Source organism: Notechis scutatus, chromosome 3, assembly GCF_049901735.1.
Source record: "Notechis scutatus isolate UNSWTSFEM ecotype Mainland chromosome 3, rNotScu1.2, whole genome shotgun sequence".
Taxonomy (NCBI): Eukaryota; Metazoa; Chordata; class Lepidosauria; order Squamata; family Elapidae; genus Notechis; species Notechis scutatus.
In genome coordinates, this window is record NC_142011.1 from 65,298,054 (window position 1) to 65,321,851 (window position 23,798).

The 23,798-nt window shown below is 35.8% G+C and overlaps 1 protein-coding gene across 2 annotated transcripts in view; it reads right to left on the reverse strand.

The window, feature by feature from the left end:
* USP24 (ubiquitin specific peptidase 24) overlaps nucleotides 1–23,513 on the reverse strand; it is an 88,299-nt gene extending 64,786 nt beyond the window's left edge. For both annotated transcript variants that reach the window (XM_026665931.2, XM_026665932.2), the window contains exons 1-11: nucleotides 23,055–23,513; nucleotides 12,402–12,567; nucleotides 8,539–8,606; nucleotides 7,477–7,620; nucleotides 5,244–5,366; nucleotides 4,226–4,261; nucleotides 3,592–3,657; nucleotides 3,216–3,281; nucleotides 2,765–2,839; nucleotides 2,315–2,473; nucleotides 348–462 (exon numbers count right to left, since the gene is read on the reverse strand). In XM_026665931.2, coding sequence (XP_026521716.1) covers nucleotides 348–462; nucleotides 2,315–2,473; nucleotides 2,765–2,839; nucleotides 3,216–3,281; nucleotides 3,592–3,657; nucleotides 4,226–4,261; nucleotides 5,244–5,366; nucleotides 7,477–7,620; nucleotides 8,539–8,606; nucleotides 12,402–12,567; nucleotides 23,055–23,396 — 1,360 coding nt within the window. In that variant the 5' untranslated portion in view covers nucleotides 23,397–23,513. The remainder of the gene's footprint in view (nucleotides 1–347; nucleotides 463–2,314; nucleotides 2,474–2,764; nucleotides 2,840–3,215; nucleotides 3,282–3,591; nucleotides 3,658–4,225; nucleotides 4,262–5,243; nucleotides 5,367–7,476; nucleotides 7,621–8,538; nucleotides 8,607–12,401; nucleotides 12,568–23,054) is intronic.
* Between the last annotated feature and the right edge of the window lie 285 nt (nucleotides 23,514–23,798).

Sequence of the window (23,798 nt, forward strand, 5' to 3'; positions counted from 1 at the left end):
GCATTAAAAAAAAACCACCCCCAGCAACAAATGAAAAGAAAGAGTATTCCCTTCTGGCTACTTTCATCCAAGAAGCTTCTAAAGTTCTCATGTTCGCTTCTTTTCATCCAGGCTTCTTGGATGAGAAGCAAAATGTTTTCAAGGAAAAAAACCAAGAAAGTCCAGTTGCCTTTTGGAAAAGCACCTTTGGGACTACTATTTGAATGATTACACAAAAAGAGGGAGAAATGAAAAGTACCTTAACCGTATGCTCTCAGAAGTAATTTTTCAATTCCAAACATGATTAAACCTTTTAACTGAACGCAGTCAGAATGTCAGTGAAGTTCAGAAGACATTTGTATACATACCTTCTAATGCAATGGACAGGACAGAATTTTCTACCAGCCAGTTTAGTAAACGATCTGTATCTATTGCATTTTTTACCGATTTGGATAAAGTGCTATCTTCAATAAGTTTTGTTACCTAAAAATAAGGACAGAAAAAGCTATAAAATAATTAAGAATTGCCCTAACAATAAAAGATATACAAAACCTGAAAACAGTGAGTACTATCTTGCCCATAGCAGAGAGAAACTTTTAGAAGAATTAACTAAACCTTTTTTCAGTTTATTACTATGGAAAAAAGAAAAGAGTCTGAAGATTAAAAAGCCTTAACTAGATGCATTATTATTATAGCAGTCAAACAGATATCAGTGCAAAGTCCGCATGAGATGCAACTATGTCTCAACTACTTTCTGTTCTATTTTATCACTTTCTCCCCTAAATTAAATATCTCTAAATAGCATAACATTTTTAATGGAAGAATTGCTTTGTCCTCTTGAGCTAATGATTGCCCTGTTGTTGTTGTTTTGGATTCTCTGCAGATCATCCTATCCTTTTTTACAGCCAGATGTATGCATGACTTTAAAGTGTAATCACATGACAAATTTGTATGAAGGCATTATAATTAAGTCCCTATCATAACGATTACCAAATGGATTTTGCTTTTTTCACTGCAGGTATCCTATCATGTACAGGGCAGATTCTAAACTAAATCACCCTTTTCAGCAGACAGAATAGATAAATATATGTAGGGGAATACTCAGCTAATTGAAAAGCTGATTCCCAGATAACGCACCAGTCTTAAAACTCCAAATACTTATTTACCTAAAAACAGCAGATCTTGAACAGTAACAGAGTATCTAAATTGCACAATGATAGAACAACTCCATAAATTACAGTCCTCTTGTGCCCTAAGTATAAAAGACCACTGGCCCTTCAATGTTATAAAAGGAAGATGCTTAAGGCTACAACCATAGGCAGGGGAACAGGTAGGATGACAGACAGCACCTTATGCTGTCTGCAAAAAAAATCTCCACTTGATTTAAAGTGCCCATGAAGTCACAGCCACCTAAAGTACTTGTTCTTGGGGGTTCAGGTTTCAACAGAAGTGGACTTTGGATATGTTTTTTGCAATCTGCAAGGAAAAGCTTTCTTCAGGAACAAGCAGTTCTCTTTTACATTCAGAAGAATGTGAAAGGGCAAGAAATGGTGGCTGCTCGTATTTCTTATTCAGTTATTCACTGGGTAATGAAATGTTTGTAGATCCGCTTTAAGAAAGACAAACTAAGTAAAAAGAGGTATGTACTTGAAGGGTTTTTTTAAAAAATAATACTGGTTAATACAGTATTTGGATTGAATACTATCAGAGAATACCAGAGCTGTAGACATATTGGGAAGTTGAAAAACATTCCAGAAAAAGGGACAAACCACTGTCATACAGTCAATAATAAAACTACACAGACATGTACAGAGGATCATCAGGAATACATGAATGTACTTTTTATAATATTTAACTGCCACTTGTTCTATCACTGTGCTTCAAACAGAGTAATACAGAGGGTTAGAAAGCAGATTTAATTTCTTCCCAACCTAGGAATCAATTTACTACCTGGAAATTCTGTAACTGAAACCAATAACCCAAACCACGCCTTTATGACCTACAAAAACATAGTGGGTCCCTTGAGTTGAACTCTACTTTCTATGACTTGAGATGTTAATGTTATTTGGTTTTGCCAATAATTATGGAAGCTATTTTCCATTATTTTATTGTTTCATCTTCCCAGTCCTGGTAATCCCCCACTGAAATACTAACTAAATCTAATTCATCTTGTCTTTTTTCTTTGAAGATCAGTCAAATTTAGTTAGCTGCTACCAACTGCTGTTGCTTTTCTTTAAATATTGAATGAACTAAAAATCTTTAGTTCTCCAGTACTAGAGTACTTTATAGTAACCCAGTTATGGTCAATTTTAAGATTTTAGCCTAATAAACTTACTTCTTTTAGAGAGTTCATTTTTGCACTGAAATGAGGTGATTTTAACATACGCAATAGGATATCTAGCCGCAGATCATCTACTACTGTTACTAAATCAGGCTGAAATCGCATACAGAGGAGCTTGATGGCAGACAAGAGTTCAGGAATACTGACTAGCTTCTGTGAAAGAGAAAAGTTATAAGCAGTCTATACATTTCACAAGAACACATTTTGTCAACAAAGATTATATCATTTAATTTGGTGAAAAGTGGAAATTTGAACACCAGGAAACATTAATTAAAAAATGCAACTAAGCTATAATAATATAACAGATACAGTGCAACTGACATCATTAAGGCAACAATAATCTGAGAAGTTTCAGGATAAGCTTGGAATAACCTAGGCAACAACAGTTATTCAGTTAACATTACAATGACAATTTTGGATTATACTTAGGAAATCCAGGGTTACCTTGTCTTTCAGGTCTTTCTCTTCAATGTTTTGAACGTATTTAATCATATTATGAATGACTGGATCCAACATGGGCTGTAAAATGAAGAAATACTAATTTAGCATCTTAGAAAGAAAAATATACCTGTAAGTCTTCATACTACAATATTTCCATCCTTTTAGATGGGAAAATTGGCTGGGAGTCAGCATAGTGCAAACTGCAGCAAGTCAGTAAATTATAATCCTAATCTGTGAGTTTAAGTGCTTCCTATTCATATAAGAGACAGCCCATTCCTCTTATGCTCATTTTGGCTATCACTCATTATAAACATATCTATGTCAATATTGGACAAAGTACCTGAAATCATCTCTATGCAGATCTGAATTTATCCCTGCACAATTTAATAATCCTATTGTTATTAAGAAGAAAATCGAAACTCTATTTGCTACATCATTATTAAAAATTAATTACCTGTACCACTGAAGAATTTAGATACTCGGCACAAACTCCCAAAGGCTGAACCAATGAAGAGACTGCCTAGAAGAAGAAATATTTAAAAACAAACAGAGAATACTCCCTACATAAATGCTTCATAAACAGGCACGAGATAAACACATCTAAACACATCTAAAATGAACTAATGAATAACCAGGACCAATACAATACACTCGTAATGCAACCATAGTTTTACACCGGCAACAGAGGTTGAACATATAGTAAAAATACCACATAAATTATATATGCCTTATCCAACATTGATATTCCTTTATTTCTATAATATCTGACAGCTCAGAGACATTAGCTATAATAAACTACAATTAGCATAGCCAAATAACATTTAACTTACCCCAAGTTCAATGTCTTCTGAATGAAGTTTAGACTGAATTGCAGAAAATCCTCCTAATTCTGCAAACTAAGCAAAATCAAAATTGGCAGAAAGTAGGAAAAAAAACACGAAGTACATCAATATGCTCAAATATATATATACTAATTTAAATAAACTTTCAATCACCAAATAAATAATCATGAAATAAGTACAAATAAACCCCAGTCTGAAATATCTCAAAAAGGTAGAATACTGTCATACTTATTTCATGCTATTGTTCCCTGGAAGGGAAACAGTAGGGCTTCCTGGATCAGTTCAACAAGAGAGCACAAAACTACGATAACTCATACTGACATTTTATAAGTAATGAAAATCAATATTAGCGTGCTTCAGTAAATGTCTTTCTTCCTAAAAATTATATTATCTCACTTAAATATCACATTAAAGTATCTCAGATAATAAATTCATCATATAAGATTATTTTTGGCACATAACTACACATTTCTTTCCATTTATTCTGGATAAAAGTTACAACTTTTTTCTACTTTGATCTATATGCCCTCTAGAGTGAGGATTTGTTATTTTTTTTTAAAAAATATTAAAGTTCTATATAACTACACATGATACAGAGTGAACAGTATTTCTATTTACTTACCCTATTCACTAAGTCTACCAGCCATCCGTGTGGTTCCTGTATAATTGAGAATACATTTTAAATGGAATTTTGTTTTTGTTTTCTGCATCTAAATTACTTCTTATATTAGCAATCACTGCAAATGCAAAAAATGATTCTTAGCAAGAATCATCTGAAAAAGGTACCTAAAGAGCTAAATGTTGTCATTAGAACTATTCATTTTTCTCAAAATAAATCATTGGTCGAGGGCAACATTCGATAATAGATTTGCCATCTCAAAAATAACAATAATTCAGCATGAAGCACCATGTTAAAAACTATTACTTTTAAATCTGGAAACACTAGTTGATATAAACAAATCCAAAGCTATAATTATATCAAAAAGTTCCATTCTGGAAGCATGATTTAATAATATTAAAAATAAAACTGTATTGTTTTTTCATCCCATATTAAAAAAATATATGATAATGGATTGCATTGGTACAGTATTGTCATTACAGGTACTCCTCAATATATGATCACAATTTCTGTTGCTAAATGAGACATTTGTTAAGTGAATTTTCTCCCATTTTATGATCTTTCCTGTCACAATTGTTAAGTGAATCACTGCAGTTGTTAAGTTAGTGACATGGTTGTAATGTGGCTTCTCTGTTGACTTTGCTTGTCAGAAGGTCACAAAAAGTAATCACATGATTCAAGGACATTGCAACCTGTCATAAATAGAAGTTGCCAAATGCCTGGATTTTGATCATGTGACCATGGGGATGCTGCAAAGGTCATGTGAAAAATGACCATGTCACTTTTTTCAGACCACTGTAACTCTGAATGGTCACTAAATAAATTGTTTCAAGTTATTAAATATAACTTGATACCTCATGAATATGGTTTATTTTGTTGAAAAATACTATACAAATGTAACCTAGAAAAGACTACAAAAATCTGCTGCATTGTTAAAATATATTAAAAAATGTTGCAATACATATCTCAAACAATATGCATATAACGCTGCCTGTTAAATAACCATATATTTTATATTTACCTTTTGGAAAGCAGTAATAGGAGAAACAGCATATAGATTCCCTTCCCCAAATATCTCTGTCCAGTTCCTTTGGCACATTTTCATTCGGTTTTTGAAATGATACTCATTGTCAGGATTAAAAGCCTTAACAAAATAAAAGAATATGAAAAACAAAATCCCAGTCAACATAGTGAACTAATATTAAAGTCAATTAACAGAATATGTGTTTTAAGATCTCAAAGTTTTAATGCATTTTACAACAATTTGTTAAGATCATTTTATCATACTCTATTAGTATTATTTTTATGTTTAACTTTTTAATAGTAAAATCTTGAATATATTGAACATAGAAAAGCATATAGGAAAATATTTTATACCAGCATACATTATTTATCAATATAAGTACTGTTAGACAGCAATTCTACACATTTTTTTTCATTTGCTAGCTTTAAAAAAAAATTGGAGAGTTTAGACTAAACACGGGGCTGTATGGCACTAAGCATGAGCTGCAATACTGTTGGCAAATAACTATGCTAATTTAGTTAAATAACAAACTGAACATTTATATTCAGCTATATATCTGTACTCTGAGATATATAAACAGCATAGTGAACAAAGACTGCCTCAGTGAACATGAGTAAGAAAACTACACATCTACCAAACTTTGAAGCCTGGGGTGAATCAAAATTATCCGATAGGTAGGTAGGTAGATAGGTAGAAGGAAGGAAAGAAGGAAATGGAATTGGACACATCCCTATGTCTTTCTATAAGAAAGATACATTAGAAGGAAAGACTTCTGTATCTGTTACTCAAGAGAGGTAAATGTAGGGCTGGATAATCTAAAACTAAACTATTAAACTGTTTTAGTAGTCTAGTAGAAACAGAACATCATTCCAATAAGAAAGTTATTTCTCTCTCTTTCTCTGTCTGTCTATCTCTCTGTCTCTCTCTTTCTCTCTGTGTTTCTCAATAAAACATTTGCCTCCATTTTGTTGACAGGACAAATGGATCCGTTAACCACTCATTTTTTTAAAAAAACAAGAATTTGGCAAGGACTGAAAAATCTATATACTGATATTGCTCTGTTAATCAAGCTTAAATTTTATTAGCAAATAGTATTGTGAAATAAAATGAATCTTTTCGTGTTTTTAATGTAAAGGGAAATGTGCACACTGGGGGTTGGGACATAGTGATATAATCGGGAAAACAATGATGTAAAAAGTTAGCCTTTGGGGGGAAGTGGAGATAGTTCAAGATGAAAATGATGATCTTACATTGCAGGGTTTTTTTAAAATCAAAATAGCAAAGTAGCAGATAACTTAAAAATAACCCTGACGCCAAATTTGTACAGCTTCTTGTAGCATGGGAGAAGTGCTCTGGGACCAAAAAGCTAAAGACTATGTGGCTATGGGTTGTTTACTTTTGCGTATGTAACTATGTACATTATATCATGTTCATCTCAAATGTTAAAATGCTATGCATAGAAATCTGAGTATTATTAAACTTTTATGCAAGACTTCCCTTTAAAAATCAAAGTTCTTTATCTAAGTATATCTTACAGTAGCATTGCAGAATAGGTAACTATAATTATTTTTGAAAAGCTATCTAAAAATAGCGCAATAGCATAAATTTGTCTTTTTTCAAAACACTAATAATCACCATCATAGTATATCTGCAAAGAAGGCTTGGAAGCAACAAATATCTATTAATGTATACTATCAAAATATTCTATATCTGTGAATCTGTCCACTGCAACTTGGAAGCAGTCATACATATTTGAATACCAATTTTAAAAATCTAATCTTCAGCATACTATGCTGTATTTTTTAATTCTGTGTCTTCATTTTGGACTGCAAACAAAACAAATAAATAATCTAATATGCAGGAGAAATGTCAGTGCATTGATCTGGACATCTTGCTGAGCAATCAATTATCCTGACTACTGTTTAGAAAGCAAATCACAATTGCAAATGTGCAGTCTTGGAAGACATTAAGGATAGAATCAGGGGGTGTCAATTTAAAGAACATGGCATATCAGTTACTATAAGTCAAAGTAACAGGTTTAGCCACTTGAAGCCATTATTTCTGATTATATCATTTGGGTAGATCAAATCTGTTAATTTAGAAATCACATTAAACCACAGTTAAAAGTTTACTTTACACAATTTCATACGATGTCTCACTTGGCCCCTTAATGTAAAGCACTAACATTTGCAGGCTGAGCAGCCTCAGAGAGATGTAGTAGTTACAATACCATTGTAAGTACAGATAGAAGTCCAACAGGAATAGGATCTTGTTTCACTCTCTCTGCAGCCAGATCTACTAATAACATCAACATATTGTAGATTCCCTCATGGATTTCGGTACCCCATTTATGAACTGCACTTGATGTCAGCAGCTGTAAAGAAGCAGAGTCTATATTAACACAAAATCTTTCTGTATATTATCAAAATCCTCACTGCCGTGACCTTTAACTGTGTGAAATCATGCATCGTAGTTCAACAGGTTTTCAACCAAGGTCTCTCAAATGGGCTAAATTACAGGATATGTCCAAAAGCCATCATCCATGAATTCAGAGGAAATGAAATTTGGGAAGATGTAGCTGCTTCAGTACTACTGCCGTGCTCATGTGATCATTTGCAATGTTCCCTGATACTTCCCAGCCATTTGTGCAATCCCCCTCTTCTTCTCCCACCTACCAGCAGCCTGCTGGGAAGGGAAGGAAGGGAGAGAAGGACATGCAGGAAGGGAGACAGGGAGAGGGGCAAACAGCAAACAAATTTAATAAATTAAATAAAAAAGACAAGGTGGCAGGGACAAGGAGCAAAGGGAGAAGGGAGAGAGGAAGATTTCCAATGTCACTGTTAATTCCCCACAAGGAAATTCTATGGGGAAGCTGACAGAAGCAGTTCCCATTCCTGATTTTTGTCCACCCATGGTCAATCACGTTTTGTTTCTCTGCTTAGATAAGGAAATATATCTAAAACAATGACCTAAAAGGCCATGCGCTGTCTAGTAATAAATAGAGCAACTAGGCTATTTTCATGTAACTGTCAGCAACTGAAGGTACTACTAGAAAAGAATTCGAAAGTGATTTTACTACCTTTGACATTTAAATTGCATCTTTCTGATCTTAAAAAAGATTATTTTTATTAATAGCAGGTTAAGTGAAAACAAAATCTTAAATAAATCCTCAAACTAGAAAAGACGTGTGTTTTTTCATCCAACACTATTACCAGAATGAAAGCAATTCAGTTTTGACTATCTCCAATTTCAGCTATAGCAATTCAAATTTGATTTTTATTTTTACACTTACCTTTTTAAAAGCTTCAGGCATACATCTCTCCATAAATCTCCTGCAATTTTCATCAGAATCAGAAAGTCCTTATTTACAAAAGAAAGAAAAAAGTTAGAATTCAAACTACTCTATGACTAAGAAATGTAAGAATAAAAAATAACTAAAAAGTTATATTTTAATAAAGAAATATGGATGAAATAAATATGGTATGTTTCTAGAACATAGCAGAGTGCTAATGATTATTTTAAAAATTTAATATATTTGGTGCCAGTTGAGTTGCTGCAGAAATATTCCAAATCTGAATGAATGTAAATTGTTGCTCAGTTCATTCATTTCAATTTTAAAGCACTGAAACAGAAAATAAGGTGGAATAACAAAGAGATTTAAAAGAGAACCTAGATCAAAACATTTGAAATTTTGAATCACTGAGATAATTTATGTATTTTATTTTATAGTTAAATCCCAAGATAATGATATACCATATTTACCAAAAGAGAAAAAAGTTTAGATAATGATATACCACAAGACAATGATTATATTTACCGGTACCTAAATTTAGATAGAAAAAAACAACAAACCACAAACACCCAGAACCCAGTGCATGCCCAGTTTCTTCTGCAGAGTTCTGCCCCTCCCAATATATGTGTGCATATATCATTACATGTGTACCGATAGCAACATCTGCCTATTTACATGACAAAAAATAAGTGAATGTGATGTTTGCAAAATTAACTATCCATTTATAAATAATTCCCTATCTCATTTACAAAAAACATTCTCTCTCCCTCATATACACACCACACTCAGAAATTGATATTATTCAGACGTATAAATATTTGTCTCATGGGGTGGGGGGGAAACGGAGGAGTGGGGAGGAGAGAAAGATGTAAAGTAAAAAGAGAAATGGAGAGGTTTAGACTTTGGAAAAAGTTAGGGTTTTTATTAAAATGAAGAACCGTTGCAAGAATTGGGTATGGCCAGTCTAGAGAAAAAGACTGGGGCGACATGATAGCAGTATTCCAGTATCTGAGGGGCTGCCAAAAAAAGGAGGGTGTCATTTTCCAAAGCACCAGAAGGCAAGACAAGAAACAATGGGTGGAAACTAATCAAGGAGAGAAGCAACCTGGAATTAAGGAGAAACTTCCTAAGAGTGAGGACAATGGAAAAGTCCTAATCAGTGGAACAGCTTGCCTTCAGAAGTTGTAGGTGTTTCACCATTGGAGGTTTTTAAGAAAAGACTGGACAGCCACCTATCTGAAATGGTATAGGGCAGGGATAGGGAAACTTGGCTCTTTTATCACTTATGGACTTCAACTCCCAGAATTCCTGAGTGAGCCATAAAAAGTTCCCCATCCCTGGCCTACTGGTTTTTCAGTTGTAGGGGAAATCAATTTTTGACTTGAATGGGACTGTTTAATATACAAATGTAGGACACAAATGTAGGACATATACAAAGGTAGGACATATTCCTGCATTTGTATATTAAACAGTCGCATTCAAGTCAAAAATTGATTTCCCCTACAACTGAAAAACCAGCAGACCAGGGATGGGGAACCTTTTATGGCTCACTCAGGAATTCTGAGAGTTGAAGTCCATAAGTGATAAAAGAGCCAAGTTTCCCTACCCCTGGTATAGGGTCTCCTGCTTGAGCAGGGGATTGGACTAGAAAGACCTCCAAAGTCACTTCCAGCTCTATTCTGATTGATTGATTGATGAACCAAGAGGAAGAACTGGGCAAAGAAAGGGAAAAGAGATAGAGAAAAAATGCTGTTAAAAAAGGGTTAAAGACTAATCTTTGGAATAACTTTAAAATGTATCCCCTATCCACTACTATTTTACATCCAGTTGCACATTTGCCTATTGGCATTACTTCCCCCATTCCTCCAATTTAGAAAAATATTCAAGTATTTTCTGAACAAACTACATACAGTATTCAGTATTCACCATGCTGTCATATACATACAAATAAGTAAAATTGTTCTTTGAAATTTGAGTTCTGCAATGTCATATATCATCCAGTACTTACTATATACCAGTACATGTTAACTTTCAGGGGTACAGAACTTGGGTTTAGCAGTTGAACACAACTACAGTAGTCCTATTTTTAAACAAAATATTTTCACTCAGCATCCACAAGAACTACTGTATTCTTAAGTGGCAACTCAGCACACATCTCCTGGTTCAATGATTTCCACTGCTTGTAAAATCAGATCCCACCTGTATAGTCTTCTACCTGTTTAGTCTGCTGTATGATGATATATGCTGACATTTTGTTCAGTTTCCCCTGGGGAAATCTAGCCAAATCTAGGTTTTGTTCTTGATTTAATAATTCGGAAGAGAAACCAACAAAGAATACTAGTTGATTCATATTGCTAAACAAACCATAGAGCCATGCTTGATGATTTAGCCATTCCTGATGGCAGAAGAAATAAAATAGAAGCCTCATCATGAACTCTATGCTTACTTGGAATCTGGATAAGCGAATTCTCAAAAATGCAGATTTATTGTTATGTGAACATAGTCAATAACAGATAGATAAAGCTGTGTTGAAGGGGAATACTTATTTGCATGTAGCATGTCACAGTCTATGCCAGAAGGATGGGCTAAATGGCAAATATGCTGCTTCATACCTGCTAGGTCTATCCATTAGCAGGTGGAGCTTCTAAAGTACAACAGGTGGTTGGTTAGTCAATTTTAGCACAACAGGATTCTAATTTCTGCCTAGAGAGTTCATTCTCTGATTTATTCTAAGCAAAAAAAGGCAGAATTATGTTTCCATATTCACATTATGTTTGACTATCCAGTACATTTCTTCAACTACATCTTGTATGTATGTTTATCATCGCACCAACTTTATGAAGTTTATATATGAACATATATGAATTGGCCCACTGCATCTGTTTGACTCCCTTTCTATATATCATGCTCACATAACTAGGAAATGGTTTAGCTACTTCATAATTTGAGAATTTGTCTTTCATAATTAAAAATACCCAGCAAAGTCCATTGATAACCAATGCTGCAGTTTTTATCTTCCCAACCAGCGTAAAATCATTACCTCTGGATATATACAAAGGAGTGCAAAATATGCATCCATTCTCGCTAGCCAGTGTTTATGTCACATATTGTAGTTTGCAATTATATTTCAAGCATGTTTAGGTGAAAAATTACTATTAGTTAAATAAAAGAAAATCTATCTGTATTATAGACTAAATTACTTTATAATTAAAAAGTTTCCATGTTAAAAAGATAAAAAAACATAAAATTATAATAACACATAAATGGAACACAAATAGTCAAAGTGTTTTTGTGTTTTCTTTCTTTTTTATTATGTTGTTATAAAACATGATAGATCGCAATGTTTCAACAGAGATGTTTACATAATGTGATTAAATATTATTAACATTCTATTATTGGGAAGACAGAAAAGTATTGGGGAAAACAGAAAAGTATTCTACCATATTAATTACAATTTAGTATGTCAATATTGCAAGCATAAATTTGGCATTTTCATTCAAAGTTTAGTATAACTAAAAAAACATTAAAACACACATCAAATTATATGTTACATAAAGCGCTTTGATCTTAACATGACTACTTATGATTAGTCTCTTTTGTATTATTTAGTATACATGCGTATGTATGCATGTTAAAGAAATGTTAATAGAAGGGAAAAAAGAGATAAAAACATGTTTTAACAAGAATTAAAATACCCCAAAGTAGAAAAAAAGGAAAAAGGAACAAAGAAAATTAACTGTGATTTTAAAATACTAAAGGTTTATTTTTTACCAGCAATACAGCAATTGAATATTATTTTTATTAGTATTAGTAGAAAATGAAGTATTTTAAGGTTTTTTTAAAAAAAGAAAATGGTAACTTACCTAGCCTTACAAGATACGTTGATGTAATTAAACATTTGCCAAGAGACTCTTCCCGCTTATATGGTATGGACCAGTGATCTGTTAATACTCTGCTCTCCAATTCATAAAGATTTGTTGTAGGAAACTCTATACCTTCTCCAGAGCAGTTCCCATTTTCATCATTCTTCTGATGAGAAAAAAAGCTATATGTGAGTTATAGCTAACAGAAGACATAAATAGCAACATGCCAATTCTGTACTTAAAAAATTGATTTACTAATTACGGCAAAGTTTTCATTATAAGTAGAAACCTGAATTCACTTGCTCTGTCAACTTGCTATTTCTATACGTCGCAAGAAAATCAAAAGGCACCCCAAATTGGGAGAACTATTATTGAATCTAGTATGTGCGTACACTGTAGTACAGATGAACCATACTGTGTTTTAAAAAACAATTATATTCATATATGTTAGAAATTACAAATAGTTTCTATACATATTTTTTCCTCAAAATTATAAAAACAAAACAAACCTTAAAGAGAATATGGGCAACATTAATTCAATTAATTCAGAATACTTAAAGAGAACACATATAAAAGTAACATATAATTGTTACACTGATAATTTATGAAACCAGATGATCATGCTTATCAGGAGCCAATGTACAGTCAAACAGTTTTGCTAAAAAAAAAAGGCAAAAAGGATTATCCATTCAGAGATACTCTTTTCATCAGGTCTCAAGCACCTTCCTTATCATGCAATTTCTCCTACTGTATCTAGTTTTGCTTGTACAGTAAGCAAGGATGGATAATCGAGCAGTTACTATAATGGCCTTCTAAGGGATATAAATTGCTCTTGGTTAGTAATGGCAATTGGGACTGGAATTTCCATTGCTTAGTGACACGGTCATAAAGTGTGCTGTCAAATGATGTGCTGCTTAGTGGCGACAGTTCCAACATTTCTGGTTGCCATTGTTAAGTGAATCTTGCAATGTCATCAAGCGTCATATCACATGGTTGCCGTTTGTGACCTCTTGGCAGCTTCCTGTTGACTCTGCTGGGAAGCCAGCAATGAAGATCACAAATGGCAAACACGTGACTGAGGAAAGCTGCAACATCATAATGATCCAGTTGCCTGAATCGCAGCCATTTGACTTTGAGGACTCTAAAGATCTGTTTATAGATAAAAGATGAAATATGAGAAGAAGATACTTGTGTTTTCAGAGAAAGTGATAAGTTACTTTGCCAAAAGTAACAGGAAGACAAACCAAGGTTTATGTTATAATATATGTTATTTCTGAGAACACTTAAATTGACTTTTTCTGCCTGGACTGAATGATGGGAAATTTTAAGAATTTATTTGTAGATAAGAAATAAGATATTGGAAAAAGAGATTTTTTTATTGTATTTTCAAAGAAAGTAATAAGTTACTAATGAAGTTGGAAGTCACTTTATATATTTTACTTTTTTTTAGTATATTCTTATTTTTTCTTTCATTTTTTTAACTTTTTGCACTTTCTATCTTTTAACCTGCTTATTCTTTATTAGTTTTTTAATTTTTGTAATTGTAAACTTTCATATAAATAAATTTGAAGGGCTACTATACAAATGGTCCTTAAGTGAGAACCACCAGTATTTTTCCAACTTTCCTGACATTTCCCGCTAAAGACAGAGGTTTTACAGATGCTAAACCAGTCAAAACTTTAATATATTCTACAGGAACCTGTGAGTTACACTTGTATCTTTCTATAATATATACTATATATGCCATTTATATTGTATGTCGTCCATTCACATACATTTTTGATAGATATTATATACTAAAAATACATGTAAAGTATTCAAGCTGGGAGAAAAAAGCAACCAGAAAAGGAAAGCAACACTAAAGTAGAAAGAAGCAAGATATATTATTTCTGTCCAGAAGCAAGACTCCTTAATGTATCTGCATGTTGGCACAAATAAGATAAACAAATCCAGCCTAAGTGAACTTAGTATACAATAATATCTTAAACTTTATTTGCTAGAAAATTAAGTACATAGATTATAATTAAAACATATTGTAAATAATTGGTGTAATTCATTTTTCCAATAAAGAATAAACTGAAAGAAGGGTTGACTTAATTTATTATGTAAGCTTTAACAAGCATTTAAAGCTCTGTAGTAAAAAGTTGCTGCTACAGAGCTTCAATTAATTTATAAATCATTCATATAAAACACAAAGTTAAAATTGGAGATCTTCACTAAGTTTAACTCAAAGGCCATGTGAGCTTTTCTCTCTTCCAGTTTAATAAAATGCCCTTCCATACACATTGGGCTATATCTCTCTTAATCCATACTGGGAGTTGAAGGTAAAACTGCTTGGCATAAGATGTATAAAGCAATGTATGGGTAAAGAAGCAGAGGAATCCAACCATCAAGCCAGGTTTTCTAGCCACAGATCTTATTGATAGTCTCAAAATGGAGATCAAAGTATTAAAGGCATTTATAATTAGGAACTGCTACAAATACAAAATTGATCCTTAAATTCCACACTGGAGAAGTAAAGGCAGACTCTCTATTCTGATTACATAAAGGATGCCCATTTCTGTATCAGGTGCAGATATAGGAATTACAGACATCAAGGAAAGCAACAATGCGTTACAAAAACAAAACTTCCTAGTTTTGTTTTCAACTAATGTATCCTATGGGAATTGCATATTTTTTCCACTTCTTTTTTCTGCTGTCCAACTTATTCACTAGATGTAGTCCTCGACTTACACCAGTTTATTTAGTGACCGTTCAAAGTTACAACAGCCCTGAAAAAAGCGACTTAAGACTTTTCTCACACTTATAACTGTTGCAGCATCCCCACTGTAATGTGATCAAAATGCACATGCTTTATAACTGGTTCATATTTATGACAATTACAATGTCCCAGGGCTACGTGATCACCTTTTGCCACCTTCTGACAAGCAATGGGAAAGTCAGACTCACTTAATAACCATGTTACTAACTTAATAATTTGTGATTCATTTGACAATTGGGGCAAGAAAGGTCGTAAAATGGGGCAAAATTCACATAACAAATGTTTCACTTAACAACAGAAATATTGAGCTCAATTGTGATTGTAAGTTGAGGACTACCAAATTATTTCCAAAACATTTAAATAACAAACTAGAAAAATCTTAAAACTTTTTTCTACTGGAATTCAATAGATCTCCTCCCCAAACACAATATCTTTATTTTTTTACTTTTGCTCAATTGAGACTATTTGTGACTTTCCCAGTTGATTTCAAACAAGTAAACAAAAGGAGGGAAGCCAGATTCACTTAAGAACCATGTGACTCACTTAACAACTGCAATGATATACTTAACCATGGCAAAAAATGTTATACAATTGGGTGCAACTCGCTTAACAACTGCCTTGTTTACCAATAGAAATTCTGGTCGCAGTTGTGGTTTGAAGTTGAGGACTAGGTGTACAAAGTAGTGTCAAGTATGGGTTTAACAATAGAGCAATAAAACTGCAATGAAATCTCCAATATCTGAAAAAGACACCCGCTCCCAAAAAGGTGGGGGGGACGATTCATTGCACATTGGCTACTCACTGAACGGGCTATTTAAAATCACTGTGTACTTGGACAAGTTTCAAAACCTGTGACTGCTAGTCATAGGTTTTCTTTCCCAGTGTCAGGTCACTGTGTCATTTATAACTGTTATACTTTTTGCTAATGGTTCCTGTTTCTAAAATACACATCAAGAAGTATAGAGCAGGAAACTAGGAAAACATAACAAGCAAATGACAGAGGGAGTATTAAATAATACAATATTCATATTGCACTTCAGTAGTAAGGAAGAACACATTGTGATTGCCCCCATCCCTCACCCCCTTCCACCCCCCTCCACCCGCCACAGTGGCAGAAACTTCGCCGCACGTGGAAACGAGTGGAGGGGGTGGGAGAGCAGCAACGCCGCTCAAAGCTGAGAAAGCGCCATCCTTGCTTTTGCGCTTCGGGAAGAGTTCGTGCCCACAGGGCAATGTGAGAAGCACAGATAAGGACAGAACATCTTAAGATGCAGCAAAAATCTAAACTCTTGCTTGTTTTTCTTCAAAATATATTGGGGAGGGAAGTGTTATTTCTAATGTCAATTAGTGCCTCAATTAAAACAGGTCTTGCTCTAGGTTTCTGTATATTCTGCTTGATCTAAGACGGGGTCTTCAAACTTGACAGCTTTAAGACTTATGGACTTCAATTCCCAGAATTTCTTCTCTAGTCATGTTAGCTCAGGAATTCTGGGAGTTGAAGTCCACAAGTCTTAAAGCTGTCAAGTTTGAAGACCCTTGATCTAAGATAATGGCTAAAAGCAGAGTATATTTCTATTGTGCTTCATTTTTTACATAGCAGACAAGGTGCTACTGAAATGTTTCTCATAATCAAATCTAGGGTTATACGCACTTTGAAAGTGATTCATTAAAAGTATTAGACTTCATACAACCAAAGCATCTCTTCAGTCTTCATTAAAGGAGTCTCTGCAAGCCTGAAAAAAGTCTTATAAATTTTAAAGAAAAGCCTGAATAAAGGTGGATTGCTTTAATAAAGAGCAGAGAAGTGCTGCACTCATGTGAATTTTGACACACTTGCTCAATTCATTTTTGAAGCATGCATTGTCCTATTAAATACAATGTATATATCATCTCTATATAGGCTATTATAGCAATAATCATTTTTGTAAGAAGTTTTAATTTGGAATGTCTCTAATTACTTCTAAATAATTGGGAGCTCCTTGAGAAAAACAACATTGTTTGCAATGAAATGGCTGTTATCTGAAGAATAGTTGCTAAATAAAATACAGCGGCATTCTGGATCTGTTGCAACTTATATATGCTTTACAAGGGCAGACCCACACTGCACAATAGTCCAATCCAGGTGACCAAATAATAAGTGATATGCCTATTATTCCAGAAGAGGTTGTAACTGGTATACAAGGTAAAAATCTGCAAAACATTTGTGGCCACAACTAGTTATAAAAAAATAACATCAAACTTTGATATGTAAAAGTAGTGACAGTAGTGAAAGTTACAGTAAGAGTGATGTGGTGAATGAAAGTGCAGTAATGAGTAAAAGTAATAACTAGAAGTGACAATATGGTCAGACCAAAATCACAAATAAAAATCTCATTGATGGTGTCAATACCGATAAAAGAGACTTAATTTTACAAGGCTCCTAACAATTGCAAGGTGGAATCTCTTACTTAAGACTTGAACCTGACAAATAGAAATTAAAGAATTTAAAATTGATATTTTAGGAAGAAATAAACTTTGGTGGGGTCAGATGATTACATTGCGCTATTCAGTGTCTGACCATATGAAGAAATGGAGTAGCAAGGATATTCAAAACTAACCTTGCTAAATATACGCTCATTTATGCCCAGTAAACAGGATCATAACTATCAAAACCAGTGGCCATCCAGTTAATACCAGAACCACAAATGCATTGATGGAGATACTTAAATATTCTACGACAAACTACAAGACGAGATACATGTAATATTTGTAACATGTAATAGGTGATTAGAACAGAGGAATTAAAATAACTGGAAACATTACACTAGGCAAACCAAATTATACAGGATGCAGGTAACAAAAATTTTCAAAGAAAATTCTTTTATTACTTACACCTGCTTCAAGTGACATAGACTCTACACTTGGACATCACTACAAGGGACATTTGAACAAACTGATTACATAACAGGAAAGAGCAAATGAGGGGTGCAATCAAATGAGACACCACGCTTCCAGGTACCAACAATGTTCAGTTTATTTGCAGTGAATTAGGCTTCGAAAGCTAAAGAGAGTAAATTTAGCAGAAAGATTTGAGCTGGAAGACATACAAATCGGAAGACAAAAGCATTGTAAGGAAATTACAGTTATTTGAAAGAAAACCCAAGGAGCTATGGGAAATGGTAAGAGACATTCTGAGCACTGAAACACACACACTACAAAATTTCAAAGAGCAAAATATCCCCAAGGATTTCAGAACAAGCTACCATGTTAGCGAATAAATGAAATGAAATGAAACACGGCAAAAGTTAAGAGTCTCTTGGGCAACAAGAAACGCTTACTATCACCGAACACAGATTTCTAATGAGAAGCAAAAAAAAAAAAGAAAAAAAAAGAAGATATTTTGATCAAGGCTATCAGCAAAGTTTAAGTAAGCATGTTTTTAACATGGTCAGAGAAATCACAGGAAAAATTACTATAAGGTAGAACAATTTAAAAACAACCATAGAAAGGAATTAATAGAGGCCAATATGGTAAAATGTAGGAAAAACTACACTGAAATCATTTGGCGGAAGAGTAACAGAAACATTTACAGTCAGACAATATAGTGGTAATATGGAAGTTTAGAATTATATAACTACTGCTAATTTAGAATTATATATCCTTAAGAGTCCATCACTTGATTCAATAGATCTAGATAATTTTTCCTAAGGCTCCAACCTTTCCTTTTTAGGGAAGATTGCTGTCTTATAGTTCCAGAGGGTCTCGAAAAAAGATTATGTGGACCCTTTTTAGTCGGGATAGACATATCTAGTAGGGGATGTGGTGGTGCAGAGGCTTAATGACGCTGAATGTGCTGAGCAATTGCCAGCACTTTGGTTGTTCAAATCCAGCTCTGCAGGAAAGGGTGAGCTCCTGTCTCTTGTCCCTAACTACTGCCCACTTAGCAGTTTGAAAGCATTGTTTGCAAGTAGATAGATAGGTACTGCCATTTTGGTGGTGGGAAACTGCTGGCTGCATTCTGTGTGGGGAGCTGGAACTACTGCCAGATTTGCCTGGACACAATTGGCCGAGGAAAGTCCCAGATGAGCCAACTTCCGTTGAGAACACTGCAGGCCAGTTGGTGTGAAGTTAGTTTGTCCTCTTGTGGTATACCGGTGCAACAAATGGATTAGAAAACGTTGGCTGCCGGGACTTTATAGCCTCCCTAGCCTTGTTTGCCATGTGTCAAATAACTATCTAGTTGTGGGAGATAAAAACACATGGAATACAATCAATCAATTGATTTTAGACAGGTTCAGGATTTATAGCACTGAGATGGCATTGATTATGTTTGTGGATTACTCTGGTGGACTTGGGATGGAGTTAATGTATCCATCCTAGACCTCCATGATCTCTCAGTGGCCTTGGATCATGTTATCCTTCTGGCCTGATCTAGGGGATTGGAAGGCACCAAATTACAGTGATTCTCTTTTCTTTCTTCAGGGCCAGTTCCAGTTCAGTACTGATATTTAACATCTACATGAAAACACTGGTTAGCTGTTGGCATAAGGTCCCAGTCAAAATTGGTGTAAAATTTGGAGTTCTCCTGAACTCACAGCTCATTTCTGAACTAGAGCCCTTGTTCGTGTTAATTCATGAATTACTCACCTTTTGTTTCGATGACTGTAATGTGCTCTCTAGGGGTTGCTCTTAAAGAGCATTTGGAAGCTGTAGCTGGTCCAGAATGCAGCGGCATGGGAAGTTTTTGGCATTGTTACATTCCTGTAACACCGCTGCTCCATGAGCTGCACTGGCTTCCTAGTAGGCTGTTAGGTACAATTTAATTTGCTGGTTGTTACCCATAAACCTCTATGTGGCAAAAGGCCAGGCAACTTGAGGGAACCACCTTTCTCCCATTGTTTTTGCTCATTCACCAGATCTAGCAGAGAGGGCATGCTCCAGGTCCCCTCCCCTAAATGACATCATTTTGTTGGATCCAGGAGCCTTCTCTGTTATAGTGGCTGCATTGGAGAACAGAAGCCACCCAGAGCTCTGTTGGCTTTTCATAAAGCTCTGAAGCCCTGGCTGGTTCCTCAGGTATTTGGGCCAGGAGGTTCAGCGCAGTGTATTAATGTGATTTTATGATTGGAATTTATTACAAATAGTCCTCATTTAATAATGGCAATTGGGACCAAGAACTCCATCACTAAGAATGCAGTTGAAAGGTCCAATATCATGTGACTGCATCAAATTATGATGGCAATTCTGGCAGTCCCAATTGCCATCCAGGCAGTATATGAAAGACAGGCAAAGATTAACATGAGTTGAAGCAATTTTTCAATTACTAAATTCAAAATTTTGTATCCTTTTCTAATAAAGATGGTAGATATTGTTGGCTCAATGAGATCAATAAACACGTGAGTTTTGTGTGTTTTTTATTTAACCAGTATCTCTTTGTTAGTAAAAAGTTCAGATCACATATTCAGTTGTAGTATTGCAAGTTATACAAAATTCTAGAGTTCACAAAATTTCTTACAACACTGTATATTTAGGAACTCACTGGAATGTAAGATATGTCAGACAACAGTCATATGAAACACTGGAAAGGATAAGAAAGGGCAATCCTCATTGATCTGCTTAAACAGGAAAAATAGCCAAAGAGCCAATAACTTTGAGCAAAAAGGAACAAGACTGGAAATGGAAAAAAAAGATGTGTATATACTTATGTTGAGGGAGACGCAAAAAATGTACATTAATAAACTGATGCACTATTCATCAAATTTTACTTAACAAGTTTTCACAGATTCATCATTCATTGGAACAGATATGTTTGATAAATAGGAGTGTTATACAAGATAGATGGAAGCTGCAAAGGCATGTAAGAAAGGTATTTACCCTTTTATTGACTAGAACAGGGGTGTCAAATTCACATCGTCAAGTAGTTGGCATGTGACATATCACAACTTTTTCCCCTTCACTAAACCAGGAGTGGGTATGGAAAGCAGAAGCAATAGCTGAGTCCCATATTTGGGTAGACCAGATTGCCCTGATAAAAAACACTATTTTATGTTCCACTGTTTGTGGGGGGAAGACTGCAGGTAGTCCTTAACGTAAGTTGCTTAGTGGCCAAAGTTACAATGGACCAATCCCAAAAGTTACTTGCAGTACTGCTTCAAATTTACTGTCACCGCAGCACCCCACAGTAATTTGCCCTTACAACTGATTACAAGTACATTATCGATCCCCCCATCACACCATCCCAGTCGTTGCAGGACTTGGGCATCCTGTGCTTTGCTTAACCACCACATTGGAGAGAGCAGAGATGCAGGCTGTTAAGTGAGACAATCATGTGGTCACCTCACGTAATGATTGTAATAATTTGCAACTGTAATGTAAAAATCCAGATTCATCTGAACTTTTTGCCACAAAACTATGCCCAAGAGGACCAAGTGGTATTTTTTGGATGATGAGTCATTGAAAAGATGGAGACTGTAAACTAGATGAGACAGTAGGTTAGTAAGTCCTGAAGGTATCATACCTTAGGACAAAGCAGTAATGACTGATCATATATTTCTGAAAACATGAGAGAATCTGTTTTTTTCTAAACAAAATTCCAATAATTATAGTTAGGCAAAAAAGAATGAAAAAATATGACATCAGTCTAAATAGTACATTTTTGTTTTTGCTGTTCTAAGATTCTAGGTTTTTACAGTATTTATCAAAAGCTAATTCACAAATTTATAATCTCATCTAAACATGTTTCTCGGTCACATATAACTTAAAGATATGAGGGCCTTCAGGTTTCTTCCTCATATCCATATTTTTATACTACCTGAGGTTCTTTCAGAAACAAATCTGAAAGCTCACAAACTCATTTTTGGCAGTTTTGCTGGTATTAACCTACAATTGCAGGTGCCATAATATTTTTCTCACAGACCAGAATAATTCAGGTTTTTTATGAGCCCAATATCATGCAGGTCTGCAATTCCTTCTGCCCCTTCTGTCCCATTTGTAACACAAAAATCCAGCAACTTTTTTTAAAAAAAACAAGGCAGTGTAATAAAAATTATTACAGCAGCATAGAAACAAAGCCATTGGAATTATTAACAGGTGTAGGATTGGAGGAAAGTGCTTTGGTTAAACAACAGCAAAGAAAAACAACATACAATACCAGCTTCTTCTTTAAAAACAAACCAACCCGAAACTACGTTTCGATCTGCACCGACCCGGTGACAAAGAGAAGTCACAACTCATCAACTTTCACTATTACAGCCCAAACAGGACTTTGCACGGAAGCCTCTTTTCCTAAGCTTGAGGCTACGAGGATTCCGTGCCAAACAAGGACAACATGCACAAGACTAGCAATCAAGCAAGCGGTTTAATACTTCCCTTCAGTCCTCTGACAGGCCGCTTAGTTGCGATTGGGGAAATCGAGTCGTCAGGAATTAGGGGAAATAAGCTTCCCTCCCGCCCATATGTGGTATTCAGAAACATCTCAAAATTGAAATCTTTTTGTATCTTACGAATGGCCGGGCGGGAAAAGAAAGCAAACAAACAAGGCGGGGGGGCTCAGGGAGAAAAAGAGGTTTTTAAGAAAAGACTGGGGGCAGCCACCTATCTGAAATGAAATGCTCAAGTCTCCGGCTTGAGCAGGGGTGGGGTTGGACTAGACGACCTCCAAGGTCCCTTCCAGGTCTATTCTGATTGAAAAACTTAGGACTCTCAAGAAGGGATTCCCGAGCAATGCCGTATATAAATGCCTCGTTTTCCAGCCCTGCGAGAGAGAGAAAGCGGTAAAAACCGAGCGGCCGCTGTGTCAACACCTGGAGCACCGCGGCGGGAGGGCCGTGCCTGGACGCCTGTCACCGAATCATTCCGGCATAGATCCCACAGGCTCCCCGTTAGCCCCACTCCCCCAGCGACCTCTTCTTTACCTCGTTTTCCACCACCTCATGGTAGGCAGGGGGTGGGTCGAAGCCGGTGGTGCCGCCCCCGCCGTTCCCACCACCACCACCGCCGCTGCCCCCGCTGCTGTCGCCGTCCCCTCCGCCGCGCGAGCCGCCGCTTTGCTGAGGGCCTCCCGGTCCGCTGTTCTCGCCGCCTCCGCCGCCGCTGTCCATGGGCTCATAGTGCAGACCGGGCCGCTCGTTGGTGAGCAGCGCCACGGCCTCGTTGATGTCGTTCTTGGCCAAGCGGAGGGCCCTTCGGATGGCGGCTGCATCCGAGAACCCCATGCAAAGCAGCGTGGTCATGTGCTGTTCTTCCTCGCTTTCCATGGCGTCTCTTTCAGCTCGGGTTCAAGCGCTACTCCCGGTCGTGTTACCGTTGCCGCCACCCGCTCTGCGCGCCGCCATGTTGGGGGGAACCTCCTTCTTTCCTCCTCCTCCTCCCTCCCCCCCTTTCCTTTCAACGCCTCAGGGCCGGACGAGAGTAAAGCCCACACCCACCCGGAAGCGGCGGCTGAAGCCGGGAGACTGGTCACGTGAGGAGGGAGGCTGAGCTGCGGCCTGAACTTGAATGGAACGTAGGGTGGGAAAGGAATCTCGTTGTCATGGTAACCGCCAAGGCGGCCGGGGAGGGAATGTTACAAATAGCGATTTAGGTAGATTTATGACTCTTTCACTCAGAGAGGTTTAAAGGGAGAACAAGAAGGACTTATTAACAAGAGAGGTTGCCGT